The sequence below is a fragment of the Parambassis ranga genome, chromosome 2 (assembly GCF_900634625.1).
Source record: "Parambassis ranga chromosome 2, fParRan2.1, whole genome shotgun sequence".
Classification (NCBI taxonomy): Eukaryota; Metazoa; Chordata; class Actinopteri; family Ambassidae; genus Parambassis; species Parambassis ranga.
Window position 1 is genome coordinate 42667921 of NC_041023.1, and position 23522 is coordinate 42691442.

The 23522-nt window shown below is 43.0% G+C and overlaps 4 protein-coding genes across 7 annotated transcripts; 1 reads left to right on the forward strand and 3 right to left on the reverse strand.

Moving 5' to 3' along the window:
• Positions 1–31: 31 nt before the first annotated feature.
• Positions 32–7340, reverse strand: txndc16 (thioredoxin domain containing 16). 3 transcript variants are annotated; one of them, XM_028400922.1, is made up of 21 exons: positions 6967–7340; positions 6677–6857; positions 6499–6581; positions 6354–6427; positions 6207–6281; positions 6002–6123; positions 5793–5883; positions 5542–5701; positions 5293–5462; positions 5139–5196; positions 4877–5009; positions 4652–4798; positions 4505–4564; positions 4239–4437; positions 3508–3617; positions 3348–3432; positions 2996–3137; positions 2004–2191; positions 1740–1930; positions 676–803; positions 32–642 (listed from the first exon to the last, which is right to left on the reverse strand). In XM_028400922.1, exons 2-21 carry the CDS (start codon positions 6831–6833, stop codon positions 592–594), a joined length of 2424 nt encoding a protein of 807 aa, XP_028256723.1. In that variant the 5' UTR covers positions 6834–6857; positions 6967–7340; the 3' UTR covers positions 32–591. The 3 variants fall into 3 exon arrangements, with proteins under 3 accessions (XP_028256723.1, XP_028256722.1, XP_028256721.1); XM_028400920.1 differs by having other exon boundaries at positions 592–803; XM_028400921.1 differs by lacking the exon at positions 6967–7340 and having other exon boundaries at positions 32–803; positions 6677–6833.
• A 526-nt stretch (positions 7341–7866) lies between these two features.
• On the forward strand, positions 7867–14095 carry gpr137c (G protein-coupled receptor 137c). The gene is made up of 8 exons (XM_028424840.1): positions 7867–8658; positions 10783–10832; positions 10927–11034; positions 11124–11262; positions 11415–11564; positions 11892–12017; positions 12103–12227; positions 12307–14095. The coding sequence occupies exons 1-8, from the start codon at positions 8284–8286 to the stop codon at positions 12590–12592; spliced, it is 1359 nt and encodes a 452-aa protein (XP_028280641.1). The 5' UTR covers positions 7867–8283; the 3' UTR covers positions 12593–14095.
• Positions 14096–14284: 189 nt separating this feature from the next.
• LOC114448126 (lysosomal acid phosphatase-like) lies at positions 14285–18651 on the reverse strand. The gene is made up of 12 exons (XM_028424874.1): positions 18501–18651; positions 17152–17247; positions 16993–17079; positions 16775–16835; positions 16603–16694; positions 16339–16527; positions 16068–16151; positions 15939–15987; positions 15753–15841; positions 15563–15669; positions 15298–15473; positions 14285–15217 (listed from the first exon to the last, which is right to left on the reverse strand). The coding sequence occupies exons 1-12, from the start codon at positions 18588–18590 to the stop codon at positions 15072–15074; spliced, it is 1266 nt and encodes a 421-aa protein (XP_028280675.1). The 5' UTR covers positions 18591–18651; the 3' UTR covers positions 14285–15071.
• A 600-nt stretch (positions 18652–19251) lies between these two features.
• On the reverse strand, positions 19252–22815 carry LOC114448115 (lysosomal acid phosphatase-like). 2 transcript variants are annotated; one of them, XM_028424852.1, is made up of 12 exons: positions 22448–22815; positions 22064–22159; positions 21905–21991; positions 21679–21739; positions 21506–21597; positions 21245–21433; positions 20761–20844; positions 20631–20703; positions 20419–20507; positions 20229–20335; positions 19964–20139; positions 19252–19892 (listed from the first exon to the last, which is right to left on the reverse strand). In XM_028424852.1, the coding sequence occupies exons 1-12, from the start codon at positions 22535–22537 to the stop codon at positions 19732–19734; spliced, it is 1305 nt and encodes a 434-aa protein (XP_028280653.1). In that variant the 5' UTR covers positions 22538–22815; the 3' UTR covers positions 19252–19731. The 2 variants fall into 2 exon arrangements, with proteins under 2 accessions (XP_028280653.1, XP_028280662.1); XM_028424861.1 differs by having other exon boundaries at positions 20631–20679; positions 22448–22813.
• Between the last annotated feature and the right edge of the window lie 707 nt (positions 22816–23522).

Sequence of the window (23522 nt, forward strand, 5' to 3'; positions counted from 1 at the left end):
TGGTATTTGACTCACGCTATTTGACCCCCATTAAAAATCATTTAAAAAATCGTAACATATTGTTAATACTGGTTTTACATTCCGAGCATAACGGGCTTCGTACCTGAGACATGTCAGTATATTTTAACAGTGGCGTATTTTTATTTTTTATTGTTACGTCAGTCAACAGATGTAATACCGTACGTGACCACATACACTAAATAGCGTTTAATGCAATGACAGTCAAGAGGGGCGCTGTTTCACAGTTTTTTTTTTTTTAAATATGAAAATGAGTAATTGAAGTAAACACATAAAAAAATAAAAGCTATGATAGGCAGACAGAGGATCCTTTGCTTTGTCTAAGACACTAAATTATCCAAACAAGTCAAGGTCACAGAAACCACATTTCAGACCATTTCACACCACGAAGAATGTGAGGGTCGCACACATTCTTCACACAGGTGGCTCAAATGCAGCTTAATTAACGAAGTAATATGTCAGCCTAAGCACAGGAACTGTCAACGGCCCAGAGAAAACACACACCAAATCATATTAAAGGTAAAATTTATAATATAAAAAAGATTGCGCAGATCAATCAGTTGTGTCAACCTGTCATAGTTCAGAGTGAGCATTAAAATTATTTTCTGGGTTGTGATCTTTTGTCTCCTCCACCACCAAATGTTCTTCAACAGCAACCTCCTCCTCCTCCTCGTCTTCTTCTTCTTCTTCAGAAATGTGCTTCTTGATGGAGTCCTGCATGTCCATGAGTTTCAGGAAGTCGTAGAACTCGACAGCAGGAGGCCAGCTATCCTCGCCCAGCATCCCTGCAGAGACAGATCAACACAAAGATCTCTGATTTTACTCACTTTGCATGCCTATTTCTAAATGTAAATCTTTAAAAGCAGAAGCCAGTGAAAGGCTTCACTGTTTCTTCCAGCAGAAAACACCTTGTATGAAAACACTCTGTCAGGAAGTAAAAACTGGGACCTTAAAGGCCCCCTCTGCATGTGTAAAATGGTTGCTGTCTCCAGTGTCTGTGCAGGGAATGAAAGGAATATTCTGGATGATATTTACGATGACAGTCCAGTACTTCAGATAGACAGAGACGTGTCACATCGAGACCGGCATCTTATCTCAGCTGTCATCAGTGTTCAGAGACTTACTGGCACCAGAGAGCTGAGGTGTATAGACAGTCTCTCGCATTCCTCACAAACTCAACTCTGCTGCTAAATTAACATTCACTGCAAATTTCCCCTTGTGCAACAATGAAAAAAAAAGTCAAAATTGAATGCTGCCAGCTGACTAAGAGTGTGCTGACTGCAGTGATCCAGGTGGAAATGTAAACCATGCTGGGTGATGGAAAGTCAATACCTGATCACAGCAGGCAGAGGGTCACAGCTGCAGTTAAAAATGGTCAGACAGGATGACCTCTTAATTGCGGACACACATACAGCTCCATAAATCCAGACCATCCAGGTTGTTACATCCTCACACAAGCTGCCTGTGACCATTAAAACATGATGCAGATATACAACTGCAATAACAGATGTTCAAGTGTGATCAGCTCGTGTGCTAAAAGAGCCTTAATGCTGCAAGTAAAACCAGGAGGTGAGCAGAGGTTAACCATTCACTCTGCTTCAGAGGTGCGAGGTTCATAATAAATGGTAACATTAGGACTGCACAGACAGGCTTTAGCCAACAGTGTCCCTCATGTGGATGTCCACACAAACATTGAGTCTTTTTTTAACCGTCCTTCTCACCTGCTGGTGTCTCTGCCCCGTCCTCCACCTTCTGCAGCCACTGCAGCACAGAAGAGGCCACTACAGGGCTGTTGGTGGGGTACTGGTAGATTTCACTTCCAGAGGGCAAATGTGTGAGGACCAGTGCAGGAAGGGGGGGCATGGAGCCCAGATATGACCCCAGGACGGACATACCGGCCGGAGTGTGACCACTGAAACACACACACAGACATAATGAGAACAACAAGGGTGGTGCTGTTTGATAACACTGGTTACTGCACTTACAGGTGGATCCAGCAGGCCAGATATTGCTCCATCCTCCGCCCTCCCCGCTCTACCACCACCCTCATCTCCTCCACCAATGCCTGGTTCTGCCTCCGCCCGATGTCGTCCTCTTCTTCTCCCACAAAGAGGATAAGGAGGGCTTTACCCAGTGAGATGAAGGACGGCAGGTTTTCCACAGTCAGCTCCGGCTACAGGGGACAAAAAAGTGCAAATGAATGCAATTATCTCAAATTACAAGCACAAAGGCGAGGTTCTGCTAATTATGTGGGATTACACGTCAGTGATTTTTGCTGTTTAGCACAGCTGCTACATGTAGCCATAAAAACTGCTTCAGCAAAGGCAGCAAATATTTCACTGAGGGAAGCAAAATGTAAAGAAAACCACTGTAGCAAAGAGAAGCTAAACCTCCCATAAGTAAATGCAGCATAAAAGAAGTGTTAAAATAAAACACTTCAAAGTATTCTTTTGCCTTGTTATAATGGCTTGATGTGCACCAGGATAGATTATCATGAGGAGAACAGCGGCGTCACATGATGTTAATTATCACTAACTGGATTTCTGGTCATCAGTGAACCGTGTGAACCAATGATGAAATTCAGCTCTTCACATTCCCTGTGCCAGAAGATAGTCTGGATCAGTGGCAGCAGAGTAAAAGATTGTTTACTCAGTCATATGTAAACACTGATGTGATGCATTACTCAAATAAATTGAGACAACCGCATCCAATCAGCAGGGTTCATATGTGGATCCGCATATGAAGCTTGTTAAGTGTGACATACTCTTAACAGTTCCATCCTGTTCTTATGCAAGTTCCAGGAAGTCCTACACACTAATTGTTTACAGCTATTTCATTTTATGAGATTTACAGATTACTGTGATTTTGGAATTTTGGCTGTCAGTCATGAGTCCCAGTTGCATAAGTGTACAACAACTTACTGTGTATATATATCTTAATGGAAACTTAACTGCATCATCTGCACAGTGTGAGTTACCATAGGGTGGAGCAGCACAGCGTTGATGTGTGTGAGCAACTCTTCAGCAGTGGAGGGCACAGGCAGGGTGGAGGGAAGAGTGTGTGTCCTCCAAGATGGAAACACTAACACAGCAGGAAGGTCCACAGTCAGGTCTGAAGCCCTGCGCAGCAAACAGAACCCACACATCTCACACAGAGCAATAAACGTGTCTTTCCAATACCAGACTGTGACATCTCACAATTCCACTAAACGATGTTGACAATCCTACGATCCAATGAGCATTGTTCGTCATACAGAAGCACAAACTCTGAGAAGCAATCACGGATGACCTTGAGGCAGCCACAGTCATTAGTGAAAATAGAGATGGTACCATTTCTCTGCCAGCACATCTGTCAGCAGTCCAGTCAGCACTTCTCCTCTCAGGGACTCTGCTGCTTCAGTAAACACCTGCAAACCTGCAGAGAAAAGTACAACCTTAATTCCAGAGATGTGTAAAATCTAGACAGCTCAACAATGCACTGAGTTCCCACCTGTTTGTTTGTGTGTCTCAAACACTCCCAGCACTCTGTCAGGCACCTCCTGAAGGAATGATGTCACTTCCTCCTGCGTGGACAGTAGCACAGGAGAAGCTGTGCGACTCCTGGTTATCAAAAAGACATAAGTATCTAGATTAAACACATTTAGAAGATGGCACACACTGAATGAAAGGAAAATGATGCAGTGCATTAATTGTTGTTTCTGGAGACTAGAAAGCCTCACCACTCTGGAATGAATGGAGCTTTAAAGTCTCCAAAATAAAGCCAGTACATTAAATGTGAAATAAATGCTTGGATCAAAAACCTCCTCTAATGTGATTAGGGGATGGAAGGTTTGCTTGTAGAAAATCTCTTGACAGAAAACATGACCATGCATCAGTACAGGCAATATCTCCAATGTTTCCTGCAAATCTTTTACAAAATGTCCCTTCAGATGGATGGAGTCTGTTGTTGCTGTTTTACGTAAAACAGCAAGGATAGAATTCCTCTTCTGTTTGAGCAGCAGCACAATGTTTCTTTCAATATAAACATCTGTTAACTTGTTTTAAACAGCTAAATTTGTGAGTTTACATGAGGCCAAGCTCATACTTGAACAGAAGGTTTGTTGTGAACATGAAGTGGTTCCTAGGAACAAAAAAACAACTATACATCACGATAATATCAGACTGATGCAAACAACATAAGAGGAAATGACACATAGAGATGACAAGTGGAAAAAAACTCACATCATAATAAAGTGATATAGCTCCTCACTAGACAGCATGCCTCTGTAGTGCTTGGCTGCCTCCTGACGACGGACAAGCAAAACAGTAGGGAAGGCTGTGATTGGCTGAAACTGGACAGTGCCGCCTGGCTGAGAGGCACATAGGTCAGTCCATTCTCCACAGTCAACTACACTCATCTGAACGTCGTCCACTTCATGATCTGAGGAGATTTATTCAATTATTATTTTAATAATTCTGTGTCATATATTTGCCCCACTGCTGTTTACCTGCCAGTCTTTCTGCAACTTCAATGAAGGATCTGAGGAAAGCCATTGAAACAGCATCCCCTGGTGGTCAAAAGCAGAAACTGCAACTGATTTCATCTACAACTTCAATTCACAATATTTTGTACAGCAGGGGTGTTAGTGTCTTACATTTGAGGTAGAAGAGTGCCACTGTCAGGCTGCTCTCTGCTACTGCAACATGGAAGTTCTCAGAGGTTAGTTGTGTGACCGAGTCCATGTCAAGCAGGTTGCCCCGGTTCTCAAAGACCGATGCCGCAATTTCGTCATCCAGCTTCCCTGGAGAGAAACAGAACCACAAATATTTATTTCTTAGGTTTGATTACAGCCTTTTGCTTTTCCTCTTGTGTTTCTCACCAAAATCTGAATCATCCTCCTCATCTTCCAGCCCCTCATCTTCCCCTTCATCCTCCTCCTCTTTCTCCTGATGCGTGAAGAGCTCCAACACCTCATCGAGGCTGTGTAAGGTCAAATACTTCACTTCAGAGCTCTGAGAGTGGATGCACAAACACACGCCGGCATAAGAATAACAACTAATCTTTGTATGTGTGTGTGTGTGTGTGTGAGCGAGAGAGAGAGAGAGAGAGAGAGAGAGAGAGAGAGAGAGAGACCATCATACCTTCTCAGGCAGCCTGTAAGCAGCATTATATTCATCTGGGGTTTTCACAGCAGGACTCCTGTTAACACACAAAACACAGGCAATCAGTGATGGCAGATGTGAACTCTCAACAATCAGACCTGTGCTCATGCATCTTCCTGTCATAGTCACACACCTGTGTACAAGCAGCAGCAGGGCGAGGCCACGCAGCCTCCATGCCAAAGTGGTGGCTGTGCCCAGGTCCAGGTGCTTGGTTGCAGGGGAAGAGAAGAGGAAGACCTGGGGGGTCTGCTGGTATGGGAACTGAGGGGGCTGGATGGAGGAGGGGTCGTTGTACACCTCAGACTGTCAGGAGAGAGAAAGAAAAGTTAAACACAAGGTTCGATCATATTTATTTTCTTTACATATTGGTCATCCTGTTTACCACTAGAGGAGCCTCCATGAGCTGCAGGAAGGAGTGGAGGCTAAGGGTGGACAGAGGTTTCCTCATGCGGGTAAAAGGGCAGCGCTCAGAGGTCATGAAGCCACTGTGAACTCTGCAGTGGAGGAACCACACGCTGGACGAGTGAGACGATTCATTTACACTGAAAAAGACAAGAGGACCATGATTATCGACCATTTTAGTGTTAATAAAATAATAACTTCATCCATCAGAGAACAAGAGGAAGAACTTACCCTAGGTGCTTCAACACTGGGCCTCCTGTGATGAGGATGAACTGATATTTGGATCCATACACATACGCTGTCTCCATCATTGATCTGTGCTCTTGAGTAATACAATCAGCAGAGTCCATGTGATAAATTGCTGAGTCAATAAATTGAGTCAATCAGCCAGTCGATGCCTTCTATCACTCCTTCTTTCTCCGTCTGTCTTTTCTTCTTACCTTGTGTTCCCAGACTGCGCACATAACCCAGCACCATATCTTTCTTCCTTCTGGCTGCCTTTTCCATGGCCAGCAGGTCAGCATCTGTGTGCACGTACTTGACCTCATCTCGCAGGATGGCGCTTAAAAGGAAAGGAAGACAAAAAAAATGAAGTTCAAGCCTCACACAGGCAAAAATAACTGAGAAGAGGTGTTGCTTACTTACAACAGGACTTCAGAGACGATCGAGTTGACGTCAAAGACAGTGTCCAAGTCAAAATTCAAGAACTCCTTGCCACCTCTGTCCCAGATGGACACAGCCACAGTTAGACATAAAGATTTACACAGTACAGCTGCAACTTACAATTTATACCTGAACAAGAAAGCTGTGTGCAGCGCCCTTTCATCTGTGCAGTATGTGTGAACCAGCTCTTTATTACAGTTGACCTAAAAAGACAAATTACCTAGTAAACACCTGTAGGTTTAAGAGCATTAATGAGAGAGGGAAGGATAGTTACCTTTCCAACAAGTACACTGTAATCCTGCAGTGTTTCAGCAGACTTCTCCAACTCCACCAAGAACAGAGAGATGGTTGGAGAGACTGGAAACAGAGTAATGAAGCATAAAATAATTTATTCCCAGATACTATGATTAGAGGCCGTTATTAGTCATAACATCACTGGGTCAGTCACCCACCTTGTTGCTCAAAATAGATGAACATCAACTTCCCAGAGTGGAGTTTTTCATAGAAATCTGCAGCTGTGTATTGGATTAGATTTGACATATTGACCTTTTCTGAGCATCCTCCGGCCCTCACACACAGCAGCAAAATAGCCACACAAATCCACATCATGGGGAGCACACCTTGGCCTGTGCTCTGGAAGAAATGTGGAAATATCACTAAGCTAACAACTATTACTTGTATGAGAAGAATAAACAGCAGAAATAGTAGAGAGGCTTAATAGTCGCTCTCAAGTCTCATTTACCTGAGAAAGCTGAGATGGACATTTAACTTTTGCCTTTCCAGGTGCGAAACACCTTAGACATCACTGCTGCATCAGGCGTGATGCATTGTTACGTTGATTAAAGGTCAAATATTATCCCAGAAGAGTAAAGAATCCAAAAAATGTCGGCATTCGTTTTAAACATTAAGTGATGCTACTTCGTTAGCTAGCTTTTGAGGCTAGCTGTTCATCCCTAGCTAATGCTAACAACTGAAGTAGTAGAATATGCATATCGGTTAATGCCCATGGCTTATAGAGGGCACAGATTAAAAAAAAAGTTTGTATGGTTATTTTGGCAAAGTAATTTTCAGAGTTGTGTCTTGCAGAAATGATACGCCAGCTTCACGAAACGCTGTTAAACTAGCGAAGTTACTGAAGCACTTCCGGTTACCGTTTTACAATACAATCCCTAAATATTATTGTTATTTACATTCCAAGCTGCTTTAGAAGATCGAGTTGTGCTCTGCTCGATGAACAAATAATGCTCCACTCATTTATTTTGTCTATATATGTTGCTGTTCCGTGTTTTCACTTTATTATACCCTTATTTTGAAAGTTAGTGCTCACTAACTTGACGCACGTTTCCGCAAGTTGTTTTGATGCCCTCTTTCTCTGAGGGACGCCCACGTGCTTCCTACAACCAATGGAATCAGGGAACGCATTCGACTTGAACAAAATAACCAATCAGAGAAGCACAGGGGGCGGGCGCCTCCGTAGCTGACATCATCGTAAACCAATGGACAGCGGAAGTCTTGGAGGTTGGGTGGCGCGAGTAACCAGTTACACTGAGTCGCGGGGAAGTGGGCGTGGTCTTTTTTGTTGACTTGGGAGAATTAGCACGGAAACTGGCTGGAATCTGTGGCTCTACAGTCAGCTGTTTTCCACGGAATGAGCTGCATTTGAGCCAAGATGGCGACATGCGAAGCGATGGTTTTCTTTTTTAGTTGAGAGAAGGGGGCGGATCTAAAACTGCATCACAGCTGATCTGGAGGTTTTTCCCCTCTCAAGTTGTTTTTTGCAGAGACCAGCTTTGCAGAGAATCACAGGGGGGGACCTCTGTCTCTCTCTTGTGATCTGTTTTTTGTTCAACATTTTTTTTTTAAACCAGATCCGTTTTTTCTTTGGCTTTAACCCCATCGCAGATTCACAATGCCACTTCTTTTCAGAATAAACTTGCTTTTATTGCATTTTTTCACTCGCCTTTTTGTCATCCAGGGCAAATTTAGCCCTGGTCTGACCCAGTTTTAGTGTGTTTTCCTTTCACAGCATCCCATGTGTTAGAACAAGTCGCCAGTGGAGATGTTTTCGGCAGGAGAGGAGGCTGATTCCCGTTTGTTTACCTCGCTGAAGGAGCCCTCCGGAGCTGCAATCTCCCCAACACTGGAGCTCAGTCTAACTACCATCTACACCGTCCTCTACTCCTTCCTGTTTGTCTTCGTCTACCTGCAGCTATGGCTCATTTTGCACTACGGACACAAGCGTTTCAGCTACCAGAGTGTGTTCCTATTCCTGTGTTTGCTGTGGGCAGCGCTGCGGACCACCCTCTTCTCTTTCTACTTTAAAAATGTCGTGCAGGCCAACCAGCTGCAGCCTTTGGCCTACTGGCTGCTCTACTGCTGCCCCGTCTGCCTGCAGTTCTTCACACTGTGTCTGCTCAACCTCTACTTCACACAGGTAAGCCTTTGTGTGTGTGTGTGTGTGAGAAGGAGGATGTGCAGTGTTAGTGTGACCTGATTTCATCAGCTGACTCTGCATTTCACATCCTAGCTTCCATATACTGATATTGAGGATTTTGTATATTAAATTATACAAACCACCCACCAGTTATCTTTTTAAATTCATTCTTGAGGCTTGAGGTGTGTTTATCTGGAAGTAGCACATACACTACTGTTGTGGCCCCTATTTGTGAGGTTAGTGCACTGTAACCTCAACGTGGAGCCCAAATCTAGCACTTCTGAGTCCCTTGTTTGGATTAGAGCCCTGTCCAGACTGTACCCCACCTCTTGCTCCAGCCCAGCCTACACAGGATAAAATAAGTTAAGAAGATGGATGATAGTTGGAATTGCAAACACATACCACTGCCACCTGCTCAATTAGAGAGCTATTATCGTGTTGGCGGTCCTCTCGCATAGGTGCAGACCTGCATGCTAGCTGGCCTTGGCTGTAGACTGTGTTCAAGTGCAAGTTTTTGGCCCTGGTGTGCACCATTTGTTTGGGCCTTTAAAGGACCCTGGTGACTTGCTGTTTTGGGAAGAGACAAGCTACATTGCTTTGAAATCTCTGCAAACAAACTTGAGGTCTCTTCACCAAGTGGCCTGCTCTCAAGCTAATGTGTGTAAAAGATAGAGGGGCGTCACAGTTGGTCACCACAGTTGTTCAACACCTGCCAGCTCCAAATGTCAAAGACCTGTTTGTTCAGCAGCACCTACACACACTTCAGCTGGTAACACAGCATAGAGGTGTGTCTCATTTACACCCTCAAAGCAGCGGTGTCAGCTAATCTGTGACCAGTTGTACATGTATGGTAGCACTGACGGTATGTCTGTATGTGCTGAAGCTGTCATTACAGGTTTAGGACATGTGCTGGGAAAACCATGTGATGTGGAACATTTCCTGTTTGTGGTGTCATGTCTGGCCTGTTCACATCTGAGTAATATATCAGTCATATTTTCTTCCACAGCTCAAATGGAAAGCTCTCAATAAACATCCTGTTCTTCTTTTAAAACAATGTTTTTTAAATCAGAGTCAAATTGTATCAGCCTGCAGTTTTAATATCATCACCCATAGTCAGACAAGAGTGAAAATGAAGTGGTGTGATCCTAAAAGACAAGATCAAGCCACTGCATGCATGTGTGGAAATAGTTGGTTTTGTGATGAGTCAGGCATGACCCGTGATTTACTTCTTCTTATTACACTAGTAAGGATCAGGGTAAAAGCTAACAAATCACTGTGTGTGCTAAAACAAATGTTGGTTTATAATTTTGAATATGCAAACATAAGGAGCACATAAAGTATACAGTCCAGCGTGAGAGCTCTGTCGGCAAGTTACAAATTACCTCCCTGTGGCCTACATTCTTACACAAAGGGCTGAGTGAGTGTGTGTTGACAGCACCGATCGCCGTTTGTGGGCATTTATAACAGCATTTAAAAATGAATACTTTTTAACAGTGTAGTAAACGTGTGCATGCTCAGCTACATTTGTGGTAAACATCTTTGGAGTGAACTGATAGAAAGAGGCCAGTGTCCCGGCGTCCGTACACTTGAGCTGGACTTGTGTACAGTTTGATGTTTTTTATTTTAAAGGTCGTCACTGATAACACGTCGGTAAACAGGAGATAATAGGCAGGATTCAGATCGTTTTCATGCCACGCGATGCAGTCGGGTTGTGGAGTGTAGCTGTAATGTTATGGCTGTGATTTGTGTCAGAGCACATTCGGAATACACAGAAACGGATTTAAAAAGCACACAAGTGTCCAGGCGAAATGACTTTTGCTGTTTTCAGAACAAACAGCATATGGAGCTCATATATATCTGCACATAAAACTTCCTGTGAAAGGGTTCAGTCATCAGTCAGCTCCTGTTTACTTCTATTGGACTAATAAAGTCATTTGAAGTACTCAGCAGCAGTTCATCTCATCCTTCCTTCTTCATATGCTACATATTTTTCAGTCTGCTTTGTTTACTTCAGTGACACACAGGAATCTCTCGCACTCTGTCAACTTCACACTCGCCTACTAAAGAAACCCACAGGCCCCCCTCCTTCTTTCTCATATTTTGCATTCTCTGTATTTTCCTCAGGTGATGTTTAAAGCTAAAGCCAAGTATTCACCAGAGCTCACCAAATACAAGTAAGTCAAGTTGTAACCTTCAGTGGATTTTATTGTATATATTAGATTTTTTTATGAATAAATTGTCTGTATTGCCTCCTCCTTTTGCTTGCAGGGTTCCTCTGCGTTTGTTCTTCCTGTGTCTCAGTATATTTTTCCTGGTGGTGAATTTAACGTGTGCCTTGTTAGTGCAAGGAGCTCTGGAGCGCTCTGAATCACCGAGGTAAACACCAATAAAAAAAAAAAAAAAACCGCCTATCCTTACATAATGAAGTGATAAAATAGAACAACATTTAAATGGTGTGTTTTCAGTGAGGGGGGGATCAGGCACGCGGTCCTGGCCCGGGTCCTCATCAACGACAGCCTGTTTGTTCTGTGTGCCATTTCATTGGCCGTCTGCATATTCAAGATCGCCAAGATGTCGTCTGCCAACGTTTATCTCGAGTCCAAGGTAGAAAACATGCACATTTAAGCATTTAAATGTATGTCTCCAAATTCAATCCAGAGCCGATAATCTGTCATTTTGGTCAAACACACGCTAGCTGTGTTCCAGCTCTGCCCTTGAATTACAGCTTGTAATAAGCCCAATATCTCTTCCTCCAGGGTACATCAGTGTGTCAGGCGACAGCCATCGGAGCCGTGGTGATTCTGCTCTACACATCCAGAGCCTGCTACAACCTGGTGGTGGTGGCCCTGTCACCACAGGACAGACCCAGTCCCTTTAATTATGGCTGGTACAGCGTTTCTGATCAGGTAAAATTTAGTAAAACTCAGAGAGTGTGTGTAGACAATCCATTTTAGGAGATTTGGAAAAGAAATGCTGAGTGGGGTAAAGGGCTTTGTTTGGCTATAAATAACCACAAGTGTGTGTGTGTTTGTATGTGTCCTCCTGACCTATATCTAGGCCTTGAGACAGACAGCCCATTTCAAAGGGTATAAGTGTGTGTGTGTGTGTGTTTGTGTGAACACAAACAAAGATCTGATATGGACATAATCTGAAATGATTCCTGTAATCTGACTATAGGCCAGCTGTCAGCATAAGAACTAGGCACCTTACATGTGTGTATGTTTTGTTAACAGGCAGACGTGCAGGAGATCAGCGGTGAAGCCTACATTGTGTTTGGGATCATTCTGTTCTTCTGGGAGCTGCTGCCCACCAGTTTAGTTGTGGTTTTCTTCAGAGTCCAGAGGCCCAACCAAAACCTGGTAAACTTCTCACACACAACCTGTTGTGAATTTTCTTTGTTGCTGTTTTTTTCATCAGTTTTTCTTTTTCTCCACCTCTCCACAGACTCCAGGCGGCATGATCAACAGCCGCAGCTTTAGCTCCAGAGCTTACTTCTTTGACAACCCGAGGCGCTACGACAGTGATGACGACCTGTCTAGGAGCATTAACAGCAGGGCTGATCGGGCCAGGTGGGCAAACACACACACACACACCTCAGTTTTCCCACTTACTTCCACCTCTTTAATACCGCCTTGTCTTCTCTCTCAGCCTCCTCTCCACCACACCTCAGCTGGCAACGTCCAGCTGGTACGGCTCCATCCAGCGTAATGGGACTTTGGCGGCAGGGCTGGCGTCTGCCCAGGAGCCACCATCTTCCACGGCCCCCCTTCTCTTCGCCTATGGGAACATCCAGAACCACAGTCACCACCATCACAACTATTATTCCACCCCACAGAACACCAACTACCATCACCATCTTCACAGTAACTACTACTCCACCCCACAGAACTATTACTGTGGATCGCAGACGTATTTCTGTACACCACAGAATTAAGCATCGCAAAGCTTAGCATCTGTGTTTCTTCTGACCATTTAGCCTTTTCAAAGGAACTTATGAGCAACTGAAGAGGCCAACTTGGAGACATGTGGTGATGCAAGTAACCAGAAGGAGGACACAAACATGGACAAGTTTCAGCCTAAGAACTGAAAAAAGCTGGCATCATTGGTGATAATCATTCCCATCATCCCATAGGAGCTAGCAATATCAGCTAACATGGCTAAACTGTCAAACTGTTGCGTGTTTTAATGGAAAGTAATAATAAAAATAATAATAATTAAAGTTAAAATTGCCAAAAAAACTGATACAGCCTGCTAGCTTGTTACTCTCTCCTACAACACATGACAGAAATTAGCCATTTGCTAATTTGCCACAGCTAGCTAGCTATCTAACGCTAACAGTTAGCTAAACCTAGAAAACAAAATCAAACCACGCAAAGCCAAAATTACATGGCGGCGGTGAATATATTGCTGTTATTTTTTGTAACTGTGATTGTATATTTTGGTTCCACACAAACAGAGCAAGCTAGGCTAAATGCTCTTTAACATGTTGTACAGTTTGACATGTAAAATAAGCTTACAGTTCTCATAAACCGGTACGTTCATTTCAGTGTCGTATTATGAATAAAAACTGCTTACCGCCCAGAAATACAGGTGACATTTAAATGTAGCTGCCGCTTCGTAAATTCAGAAAAAAAATCGCGCTATTTACATCAAACTACGGAAGTCTGGAGCGTCCAAAAATGTCACACTGCAACTGCAAACACTGTCAGGTGGTGGAATGTTGGGTTTTAAACATATCATAGCTTTATTGTACCATGCCCAGGGCGGAAAGATGTCTGTGACCAAAACCTCTCCATGTAATCTGATCCTGTGTGAGCTGTGAGGCAACGATTTGCACTTAGAAAAAGTCAAAAAAAAAATACTGAATGTAGGTTTGTTCCTTTCCTATCTTCCTCGGTAATCGTCTATATTTTACTTTATCCTTGGAGAAAGGAAACATCAGCGTGCCATCATGTGTTGTCATAGTTTCATTCCATTAGGAACATATTTTTGCACAGAAAATAGTTGATTGATTGAATTGTTTGAGGCTAATCAAGTTCTAATCTATGTGTGTGATGGTAGATGTTTGTTTTTATACATTATTTTACATGAATTATTACTGTCTAACGGATTTTATATTTTTTTTTCCATCTGCCAGCCTGTAAGCAATACTTCAATTTAAAGATAATTTGTTTGTTTATCTGTGCTACAAGCTGCCCAAACTCCACCTGTAAATGACCATGCTGTCGACATGGTGTAAGGTTGTCGCTGTGCACGTTTCCTTTGCAGGGTGGTAGTTTTTGTGGAATATGTTACTTTACCAAAAGGCAGTAATATTTGTTTTATGTTTGTTTTATTGTGGCCATACTGAATGTACCCTGTCAGATCACTAATGATGTATGCAAGAAAAAGCACTACCCTGTTTAAATAAAGGCCTACTGCACTGTTTCCAAGTCAAGCCCCGACCGCTATGTAGATCAAACTGAAACTAAACACACACAATGTCCCTCTTTGTGTGTGCTACTGTGGGTCTGACTGGTTCTGATTCTTCCCACCAGCAGGTCATGTGTCTGAATTTACAGGTTAACAAGGTTAGGAGGATGAGACTGCAGCTGGCTGGCTCATTTCTCTGAGACACACACATGGATCATGATGGCAGCAGGAAATCTTATGTCATTTATTTTTGCAAAAAAAAAAAAAATATTTAGACAATCTCAAAGAGCAGGAGCCACACAATACTGACAGATTTCCATGTTTGTGCTGAGTCTTTTCCATTATTTTGCAAATGAAGACAATAGATGTTTTAGCAATGTGCAAATTCCACAGTCTAAATCCTGAACATTAAAAACACATAAAACCTTTCCAGTGTTTCCTTGATTAAAAAACATATATATATATATTCTGGAAGCAGACATGATCTGTGTCAGGCTGGTGTTTGAGTGTCTTCCTGCTGCTCCTCTTTTATAAATTTAAACCCAGCATTTCAAAGTAAAAGCTTGAAAAAGAAATCCTCATTATTAAAAATATTTTAAGGCAGCTCAGCCATTAGGCCACACACACACATGCATATTCATCGGTGCATCTGTGCACACACATGAATATGTGAAAAGAATTATAAAGAGACAGCATAAAAGAAGTGAAGGTACATGGATTAAAAGATGGCAGGTTCCTTAAACTCCAGAGTTCATTTTCAAATTATGGTCCCATTTAGAGAAAAAACAGCGGCCAAGTCCACTTATTTTAAAACAGTCTGTCCGGAAAACATCCTGCACTGAGACTCCAGGATGAATTCCATCTTTCATGTAGTCTTGATTAAATTTTTTTTTCCTTTTTTCAAACATCGGCGAGTGCGCTGACATTTAAAGTCCGTCGTCATCACTGCTGTCCAGAGATGTAAACCTTGTAGATCTCTGAGGCAGGAGTTTGTGCTTCTGTCAGGAATCCTCTCCCACTTCCTGGTTGATCACATGCTGGTATCCCCGGGTGGCAGTTGGCTCCTTTTGCCAACAAATAATGCCGAGGAGTAGGGCAATGAGGAGGAGGAGCACTAAGCCAGAGATGGCCAGACTGAAGACGACCACTGTAAAAAAAACAGGAAAAGAAACAGGTGTAAGAGCAGCACAAACTATCATCTTCATTCAGAGAGTGTTCACAGCTCACCTGTGTCACTTCCTTCTGAGGGCAGCTTACACTCTTTGTCCCTGTCCTCTGACACAGAGAGCTTTGTTATGCTTACAAAGTCCTCTAGGGGGCAGTCAAGGGAGCAGCCTGGCAGCTGCACAGGGTACGGCGCTTTGCTGCTGTCGTTCCGGTAAAACATTGACACTGAGGCAGACCTGGGTGGACACAAAGACAAGTAAAGGTCTCATTCATTCCTGACAGCCCCGCACATCTCACAGAGTCTGCATCTGTGTGTGTAATTTACCCGTTGTCTTCTCTGTACAGCTCAAACATGTGACAGGACGCGTACGGCGGCTGCATCCCATTGAACACATTCAAGCTTGCTTGCAGAGCCACCACCGTGGTGTCATGCTGCAGACAGCAGATTCAAAGAGTCATCACAGCTAGCAGCCACTTAGCATAGCTTAGCACAATGACTGGAAATATTAGTTTACCGCTGAGAGCATCATCAGTTTGAGCTGCTGTTTTGGGTTAGGGACGGCCATCTTGGAAAGGTTCTTCACTATTTCACCCAGCAGGATACCTGACAGACAAAAATCCACTTTTATTTCCTCATTTAAGATATTGGACAACAGGTGTGCAACAGAGAATGGAAAGAGGAAGAGAGGCATTAAACGTACCTCCCTGCAGGCGGCTCTTCTCCTGTTGTTTATAGACTCCAAATATGACCTGTGGACATTTGGCATGATTGTTCTTTATTAATGTCACAGTCTTAAAAGTAAATATCAACGTTTTCAGGCTGATTTTACCCTAATTCCAAAGTCTTTGAGCACTCTAAGCCTCTCCATGACGTCAGGAGTCACCCAGTCTGGAGCCGTCATGTTGTGACGGGACTGCACACACATGACAGAACACATGATACACACACACTTATTTGAAACGATGACTTGACACATTTTCTCCTTTAGTCAGCAGATTGTCTTATCTTCACACATTGTTGCTTAACAACTAAACACAGGATGATTTTGGGGGGGGGGGGGGGGGGGGGGGGGGTTCTAGTTTTTATGTGTGTGTTCTCACCTCACAGAAGAGTGTGTCGTACACGCTCCACACTGACTCCACATTGGTCTTGTTCAGTCCTGTTTTAGCCCTCACCAGATCAATGATGTCCTTATATGTTGATGTGACGTTAAGAAACTCCTCTGTGTGTTCAGTTTCATTCATCAGCTGTTTGTATCGAGGACAGTCTCCCAGAGGATATGACAGGAGCTAAAAAAAAAAACAGACAAAGTTCCAACCATCCATCTGTTTAAGGAGACCTGAACAGTCCCTGTAAATACAAACCCTCTCTTCACTTAGTGGTACAGTGTGGACGGGTATCGGCTGCCATTTGAGCTCAGGGTTAAACACCTGCTGACCACTGGGCGGGTAGAGGCCTGCATGACAGCAAGATAAAGATAATTAAAGATGGAAGATTTATGGGTAAAAGTAGGAAGCTGAGAGGCAGTGTTCAGACCTGCGAGGTTAGCCTCAGCACTCATCAGGGTGCGATCGTAGTCTGTGCTGCGCACTGAGATCTAAAAGAAAGACAGCAATACCCGTTAATGATACTAAGAAGCTGCAGCTCAGAGAAAAGACCTCTCATCATCATCTAAGAATTGCAGCACCAGTGTGTGACACCTATGTGGCCAGAGGCCCCTTCTCCGCTCTCTGTGAGGTGTCATGTGACCTTACCTCATGGCGGTCGTAGGATTCTTTGAGAAATGTTTTATAGCGATTCCTCAGAAACTGACCCAGCTCAAAGTGCTGCCTCATCCCCACCTACAGAACACAAGAATGTTAAGAGTCAAGCCAAACAAACACACTGGCTTCCAGCCACAATTAAACCTGTACCTGCGACAGCTGTCCAAAGCCCTGCGGCCAGTCTTTCTCTTGGTAGGGGTCGGTGGGATAGGCTCTGACTGGTGATCTGTCACCATGGCGAAACAGCTGGAGGGGAGAAAAGATGTTGTGTGATGCAAACTCCAACATGAAAAATCCAGCAAGTCTTTTATGTATGCTAATGTCAATAAATATAGAAACATCCTTCAAAAGGAGCCTCTCTGGTTAACACCTAAAGCCATTAAGACAAACAGGTTTAACACCACACAAGTGCTCATGAATGTAATAGAAGCTGTGGTCTTAAATATAGACCTGATTAAGTGAAACTGGTCCAGGCCTTAAGTTATACAGACAAGTTTCAAAACAACTGTAAAAAAAAAGTGTGGAAACTTTATTTAAAGGTGGATTATCCTGGAGCTAATCTTATCTGCCCCAAGATCCATTTGTGGCTCTGCAGCAGGTAACAGTTTCTAAGAATGAGTGCAATAATTAGAACAGGTCACTAAAATCATTGTCGACCCTCTTCTCTGGGTCATATTTGGGGTCACACTGTGACATGCAAGACTCTCTCTGTCAGCACTTTAACACAATAAAAGCATGACTAGTCTCAAAGCTGTTTGAATTCTCACATCCCTGTCAGAATCTCTGAGACACTGACAAAAACAGAACAAAGATCACCTGACCAGCCTGGAGCCAGCAGTGCTATTTTCACTTTTTTTTTTTTGCATACCTCAGCAGAGACAATGCAAACTTCTAGCACATGATTCCTTCTATAGTTGGATAAGCAGATAGAAACTCTATCCTCTTGCTGCAACACTAACAGCTGGCTTTGCATGACCACAATTATTATCATCAACACACAGCCTCGGAGATCAGACAAACCCGGACACAACACAACTAATATGAATCATTCAAATGCACTTTGGTGCGTGTGTGTGTGTGTGGTCACCCGACAGGTTCAGTGAGTCTGAATTCAATACATACCAGTGTCTGAAGACAATATACTATTTGATAATAACACTTCAAAGTTTAATTCCGTTAATACATCATTAATTATGGTTTAGCCTGCCAAGAGTCTAACGCAATACCCTGCAAGCTAGCAGTGCTAAAATACTCTTGTTTAAAGAAATACAGACTCCGAACTGTATTATTAGTTTGCCGAATTTACTACAAGACTACAACTGTTTGTGCTAGACTTTATTCGTACGCAGACAACGATCAACTTTTACAGCTAAACTAAGAAAAAAACAAAACATCCCCCATTTTTAATGCATCTCCGCAAGCGTCTGTGTGTTGAACAGTAGCGCAGCGGACAGCTGCTGAGTTTAAACACCGCTTTATTAGATATTTTCAATACTCACCACAGTCACATAAACTAGTTTTCTCTCTGCTGCAGCGTTTCCACACACGCAGACTACCGTAAGAAGAAAAAGCACCGAAGAGGACTCCATGTTTCCGTCTGCTCAGCTAACCTGTGTTTGCACAGAGCCGACCGTCAGTTTCCTAGATGTCCTGTGTCACGCCGCCCATATTTACTCCAGACCGGAAATGAAAGTATAAAATGGCGCTGATAATTTTGAGAAAACTGCCACAAAAAGGGCGATACGTATTGACCAATGTATGTTCTATATTCTTTTCTTGTTTGACTGTGTATTAATATTTAACACAAATTTTCCTTTTTTGTTGGTGAAAGAGACATATGATGTTTAGAGCGTATTTTATTTTGAAACAGGCGGAAATTGGAAAAACGGAAGTGACCAATCCGTGTCCGTGTTGACAACAGCCGCGGTGCAAAATCAAATAAAATTTAATTAAAATAAAATATGTGCATTTATTGGCTGGAGTCTTGTGTGTGTTTTTCTTTGGGTTTGAGCTTTTGTATTTAATATATATTTTTATAAAACATTGACATTTATATTAATTAAAGTTATATAATTAAATGTTTTAATTTTAAAGCTGCACATGTGGAAGGTGTGAAAAGCCTTCCTGTGTCTCACAGTGGGAAACACAGGAATTTAAAATCACATAAAACATTTCCATCTTGCATCAGGGTGGTGTTTGAGTGTCTTTCTGCTGTTCCTCTTTAATTCAGCTATAGAAGAGACTTCACCGTAAAACGTTGGAATGCAAATTTATTTACCAATAATTGACAATAGAGTAGTAAGTAGCAAGAAAGTTTTTGTACTGACTCAGACTGTGTGAATGTGTGACAGAAGCTGTGCAGATCCTGGCAGAGTGCTCTGCAGGAAGGCGTCTGGCCGCACATATGAATATTCATTAGTGCATCTGTATATACATACATGAAAATGCAGCATTTGATAGAAGAGACAGCATAAAAGAAGTGAAGGTACATGGATTAAAAGATGACAGGGTCCTTAAACCCCCAAATTATGGTCTCATTTAGAGAAAAAACAGCGACCACGTCCACTTTAAAACAGTGTGTCCTGGAAACAACCAGACTCCAGGCTGAATTCCATCTTTGTCATTTTTTTTTTCCAAATGTGGGCGAGTGCTGTGATGTTTAAAATGTGTTGTCATTGCTGCTGTCCAGAGAAACCTTGTAGATCTCTGAGGCAGGATTTTGTGCTTCGGTCAGAAATCCTCTCCCATTTCCTGGTTGACCTGCTGGTGTCCTTGGCCGGTCTTTCGCTTATACTGCCAACAAATAATGCAGCAAAGGATGATGATGAGGAGGACGGATAAAATGTGGAGGTAGACAACTGTTCTCCAAGTTGCCAGACTGATGATGATGTCTGAAAACAGGAAAAGAAACAGGTGTAAGAGCAGCACTATCATCTTCATTCAGAGAGTGTTCACAGCTCACCTGTGTCACTTCCTTCTGAGGGCAGCTTACACTCTTTGTCCCTGTCCTCTGACACAGAGAGCTTTGTTATGCTTACAAAGTCCTCTAGGGGGCAGTCAAGGGAGCAGCCTGGCAGCTGCACAGGGTACGGCGCTTTGCTGGTGTCGTTCCGGAAAAACATGGACACTGAGGCAGACCTGGGTGGACACAAAGACAAGTAAAGGTCTCATTCATTACTGACAGCCCAGCACATCTCACAGAGTCTGCCTCTGTGTGTGTAATTTACCCGTTGTCTTCTCTGTACAGCTCAAACATGTGACAGGACGCGTACGGCGGCTGCATCCCATTGAACACATTCAAGCTTGCTTGCAGAGCCACCACCGTGGTGTCATGCTGCAGACAGCAGATTCAAAGAGTCATCACAGCTAGCAGCCACTTAGCATAGCTTAGCACAATGACTGGAAATATTAGTTTACCCCTGAGAGCATCATCAGTTTGAGCTGCTGTTTTGGGTTAGGGACGGCCATCTTGGAAAGATTCTTCACTATTTCACCCAGCAGGATACCTGACAGACAAAAATCCACTTTTATTTCCTCATTCTAATATAAGAATTAACCAGTCTGACATGATATAGGACAACAGGTGTGCAACAGAGATTGAGGAAGAGGAAGAGAGGCATTAAACGTACCTCCCTGCAGGCGGTCCTTCTCCTGTTTGTTATCCAGTCCAAATAATACCTGCAGACATTTGGCATTATGGTTCTGTATTAATGTAAGAGACCGAAAATGTAAAAATCAACTTCTGCAGGTTCATTTTACCTGCATTCCAAAGTCACTGAGAAAACTGAGCTTCTCCATGACGTCAGGAGTCACCCAGTCTGGAGCCGTCATGTTGTGACGGGCCTGTACACACATGATAGAACACATGACACACACACACATGAAATGATTAGCTAACACATTTTCTCTTTTAGTCAGCAGATCGCCTTTTTGCCTTAAGACACTTATATCACTTATATGACTTGAAAATCTGTCCTAAAATTGGGACAGTTGTGTTCACTAGACAGATGTGTTCATGCAGCCAAAAAAAGATGTGAAATGTGTGTTTATAGTCGCACAGTGGTGTTCTGCATAATGTGTTCCTCACCAACTAAACACAGGACTGGTCTTGAAATAAAGAAAAATGTGCTCTTATATTAAAATGATCCTACTTCAATGGGCTTTTATTTTAGTATGTCTCTCAGTCTATCCTGATGTTGTAGTTCTATCAAAACATTCCTGGTTTTTACGTCTGTGTTCTCACCTCACAGAAGAGTGTGTCGTACACGCTCCACACTGTCTTCACGCTGGTGTTGTTCAGTCCTGTTTTAGCCCCCACATGTGCCATGAAGTCCTTATATGTTAATTCAACATTAATAAATTCCTCTGAGTGCATAGTTTCATTCAGCAGCTGGTTGTAGCGCGGACAGTCTTTTAGAGGATACAACAGGAGCTAAACAACAGAGACAAAGTTCCAACATCAAACATGTTTGAGGAGACCTGAACAGTCCCTGTAAATACAAACCCTCTCTTGACTTAGTGGCACAGTGTGGACGGGTATCGGCTGCCACCTGAGGTCAGGGTTAAACTGCTCTTTCTTACTGGGCGGGTAGAGGCCTGCATGATGGCAACAGGAAGAACATTAAAAGGTGGAGGACTTATAGGTTAAAGTAGGAAGCTGGGAGGCGGCGTTCAGACCTGCGAGGTTAGCCTGAGCACTCATCAGGGTGCGGTCGTAGTCTGTGCTGCGCACTAAGATCTGAAAGCCCAACAGATTATTAAGAAGAAAAGACCTCTCATCATTATTTAAGAATTCCAGCACCAATGTGTGGGATCCAGGTGTAACACCTGTGGCCAGAAGCCCCTTCTCTCACACATTAATATGAATCATGGTCTGTCTCTGTAAGGTGTCATGTGACCTTACCTCATGGCGGTCGTAGGATTCACTGAGAAATGTTTTATAGCGATTCCTCAGAAACTGACCCAGCTCAAAGTGCTGCCGCATCCCCACCTTTAAAACACAAGAATGGTTTCAAAATTCAAACAATTACATTAAGGTTTCCAGCTTCAATTAAACCTGTACCTGTGACAGCTGTCCGAAGCCCTGCGGCCAGTCTTTCTCTTGGTAGGGGTCGGTGGGATGGACTTTGACTGGTGATCTGTCACCATGGCGAAACACCTGGAGAGGAGAAGAGATGTTGTGTGATGCAAACTCCAACATGAAAAATCCAGCAGGAGGTCTTTTATATATGCTTAATGTCAACAAATCCACCTAAAGCCATCAAGACAAACCGGTTTGTAACCACACATCAACTTCCGCCTGTATCACATTAAAAACCCGTGTGTGTGTGTGTGTGTGTGTCTGTGATAAGGTTAGAACGCGCGCGTTCTAACCTTATCACAGATTAACAAACAACAACAAAGTACAGTCGAGTAAACCGCTTTATCAAATATTATTAATACTCACCGCGGTCACATAAACTAGTTTTCTCTCTGCTGCAGCGTGTCCACACACGCAGACTACCGTAAGAAGAAAAAGCACCGAATAGGACTCCATGGTTCCGACCGTCGGTGTCTTCGAGATCTCCCAAAGTTAAGTAACCAGACACGGATCCTTGTTTTTTTCTGACAAAGGGGCGTTTTCGCTGCTGTGCCATGTGCGTAAATGCGCACAACTTCTCTCGTCACTCGTCTTTGGGTAGCCCTACACATCATCTGCAGTAAGATTAGGATTAATTCCCTGCTTTAAAGTCGCGCTTAACACTCAGTTTCATTTGTAGGTACAAAGTGGGGTCTCAGCATATTGGTGTGGACTTGACAAGAGCCTGAGTACAGGACTGTGGCGGACAGCTTTGTCACGTGGTGTGAGCATCTGAAAAGTGGACCTGAGGAGGACCAAGACACTCCTCTTTCAATCTGTGGGCCCAGTGTGGAAACTGTGGAGAGTTATAAATACCTGGGAGTGTTTTTGGACAATAAACTTGACTGGACTAAAAACACTGAAGCCCTCTACAAGAAGGGCCAGAGTCTCTTTTCTGTAGGACCATGCTGAGGATGTTTTATGATCTGTACAACTCCTCTCTCTGAGATCAGACAATCTGATCTAACATCTTGTCTTATTATTTATATCCATATTGGATTATTTTACTACAGCTATATTTTTGACTTATTTGATGTAATTATTATTTTACCTTACCTTGTTTCATATTTCTAACCTGTTGTTATTTCTAATCATGCATGGCGCACCTGGAATGTAAACACATTCTGATTCTTTTTTTTTAAAAAAGAAATCCATTCCGCAAGTTTCCTGCTGACTTGCAGCTCCTCCGCTCGGCCACTAGATGTCAGTGTTGTTCTGGCTGCGTTCCATTGTTGCATGCCATTCATTACGTCCTACATACAGTAACGTAACAGTTGTGAAGCCAAACATTTGGGTGTGTATTTTCTTACTTTGTGGAGTAAACATTTTCACAATTATATAGTAGAATTTATGATATATTGCTGCTCTATACACATGAACAAAGCATTTTTTATGTCAATAA

What these genes read in the sequence shown, in the direction of transcription:
- txndc16 (XM_028400921.1), bottom strand. Translation starts at nt 6,833, where the DNA reads ATGATGTGGATTTGTGTGGCTATTTTGCTGCTGTGTGTGAGGGCCGGA. An exon ending in GGAGGATGATTCAGATTTTG is followed by an intron (nt 4,799 to 4,876) that starts GTGAGAAACACA and finishes GTTTCTCTCCAG; the next exon opens with GGAAGCTGGATGACGAAATT. An exon ending in CTGTGCTGCTCCACCCTATG is followed by an intron (nt 2,192 to 2,995) that starts GTAACTCACACT and finishes TGTCCCCTGTAG; the next exon opens with CCGGAGCTGACTGTGGAAAA.
- gpr137c (XM_028424840.1), top strand. Translation starts at nt 8,284, where the DNA reads ATGTTTTCGGCAGGAGAGGAGGCTGATTCCCGTTTGTTTACCTCGCTG. An exon ending in TCAACCTCTACTTCACACAG is followed by an intron (nt 8,659 to 10,782) that starts GTAAGCCTTTGT and finishes TATTTTCCTCAG; the next exon opens with GTGATGTTTAAAGCTAAAGC. An exon ending in GGTACAGCGTTTCTGATCAG is followed by an intron (nt 11,565 to 11,891) that starts GTAAAATTTAGT and finishes TTTTGTTAACAG; the next exon opens with GCAGACGTGCAGGAGATCAG.
- LOC114448126 (XM_028424874.1), bottom strand. Translation starts at nt 18,590, where the DNA reads ATGGAGTCCTCTTCGGTGCTTTTTCTTCTTACGGTAGTCTGCGTGTGT. An exon ending in AATCCTACGACCGCCATGAG is followed by an intron (nt 16,836 to 16,992) that starts GTAAGGTCACAT and finishes TCTTTCTTTTAG; the next exon opens with ATCTCAGTGCGCAGCACAGA. An exon ending in TGCTGAGGCTAACCTCGCAG is followed by an intron (nt 16,695 to 16,774) that starts GTCTGAACACTG and finishes GCTGTCATGCAG; the next exon opens with GCCTCTACCCGCCCAGTGGT.
- LOC114448115 (XM_028424852.1), bottom strand. Translation starts at nt 22,537, where the DNA reads ATGGAGTCCTATTCGGTGCTTTTTCTTCTTACGGTAGTCTGCGTGTGT. An exon ending in AACTAGTTTATGTGACCGCG is followed by an intron (nt 22,160 to 22,447) that starts GTGAGTATTAAT and finishes TCTCCTCTCCAG; the next exon opens with GTGTTTCGCCATGGTGACAG. An exon ending in CTCAGAAGGAAGTGACACAG is followed by an intron (nt 19,893 to 19,963) that starts GTGAGCTGTGAA and finishes TCCTGTTTTCAG; the next exon opens with ACATCATCATCAGTCTGGCA.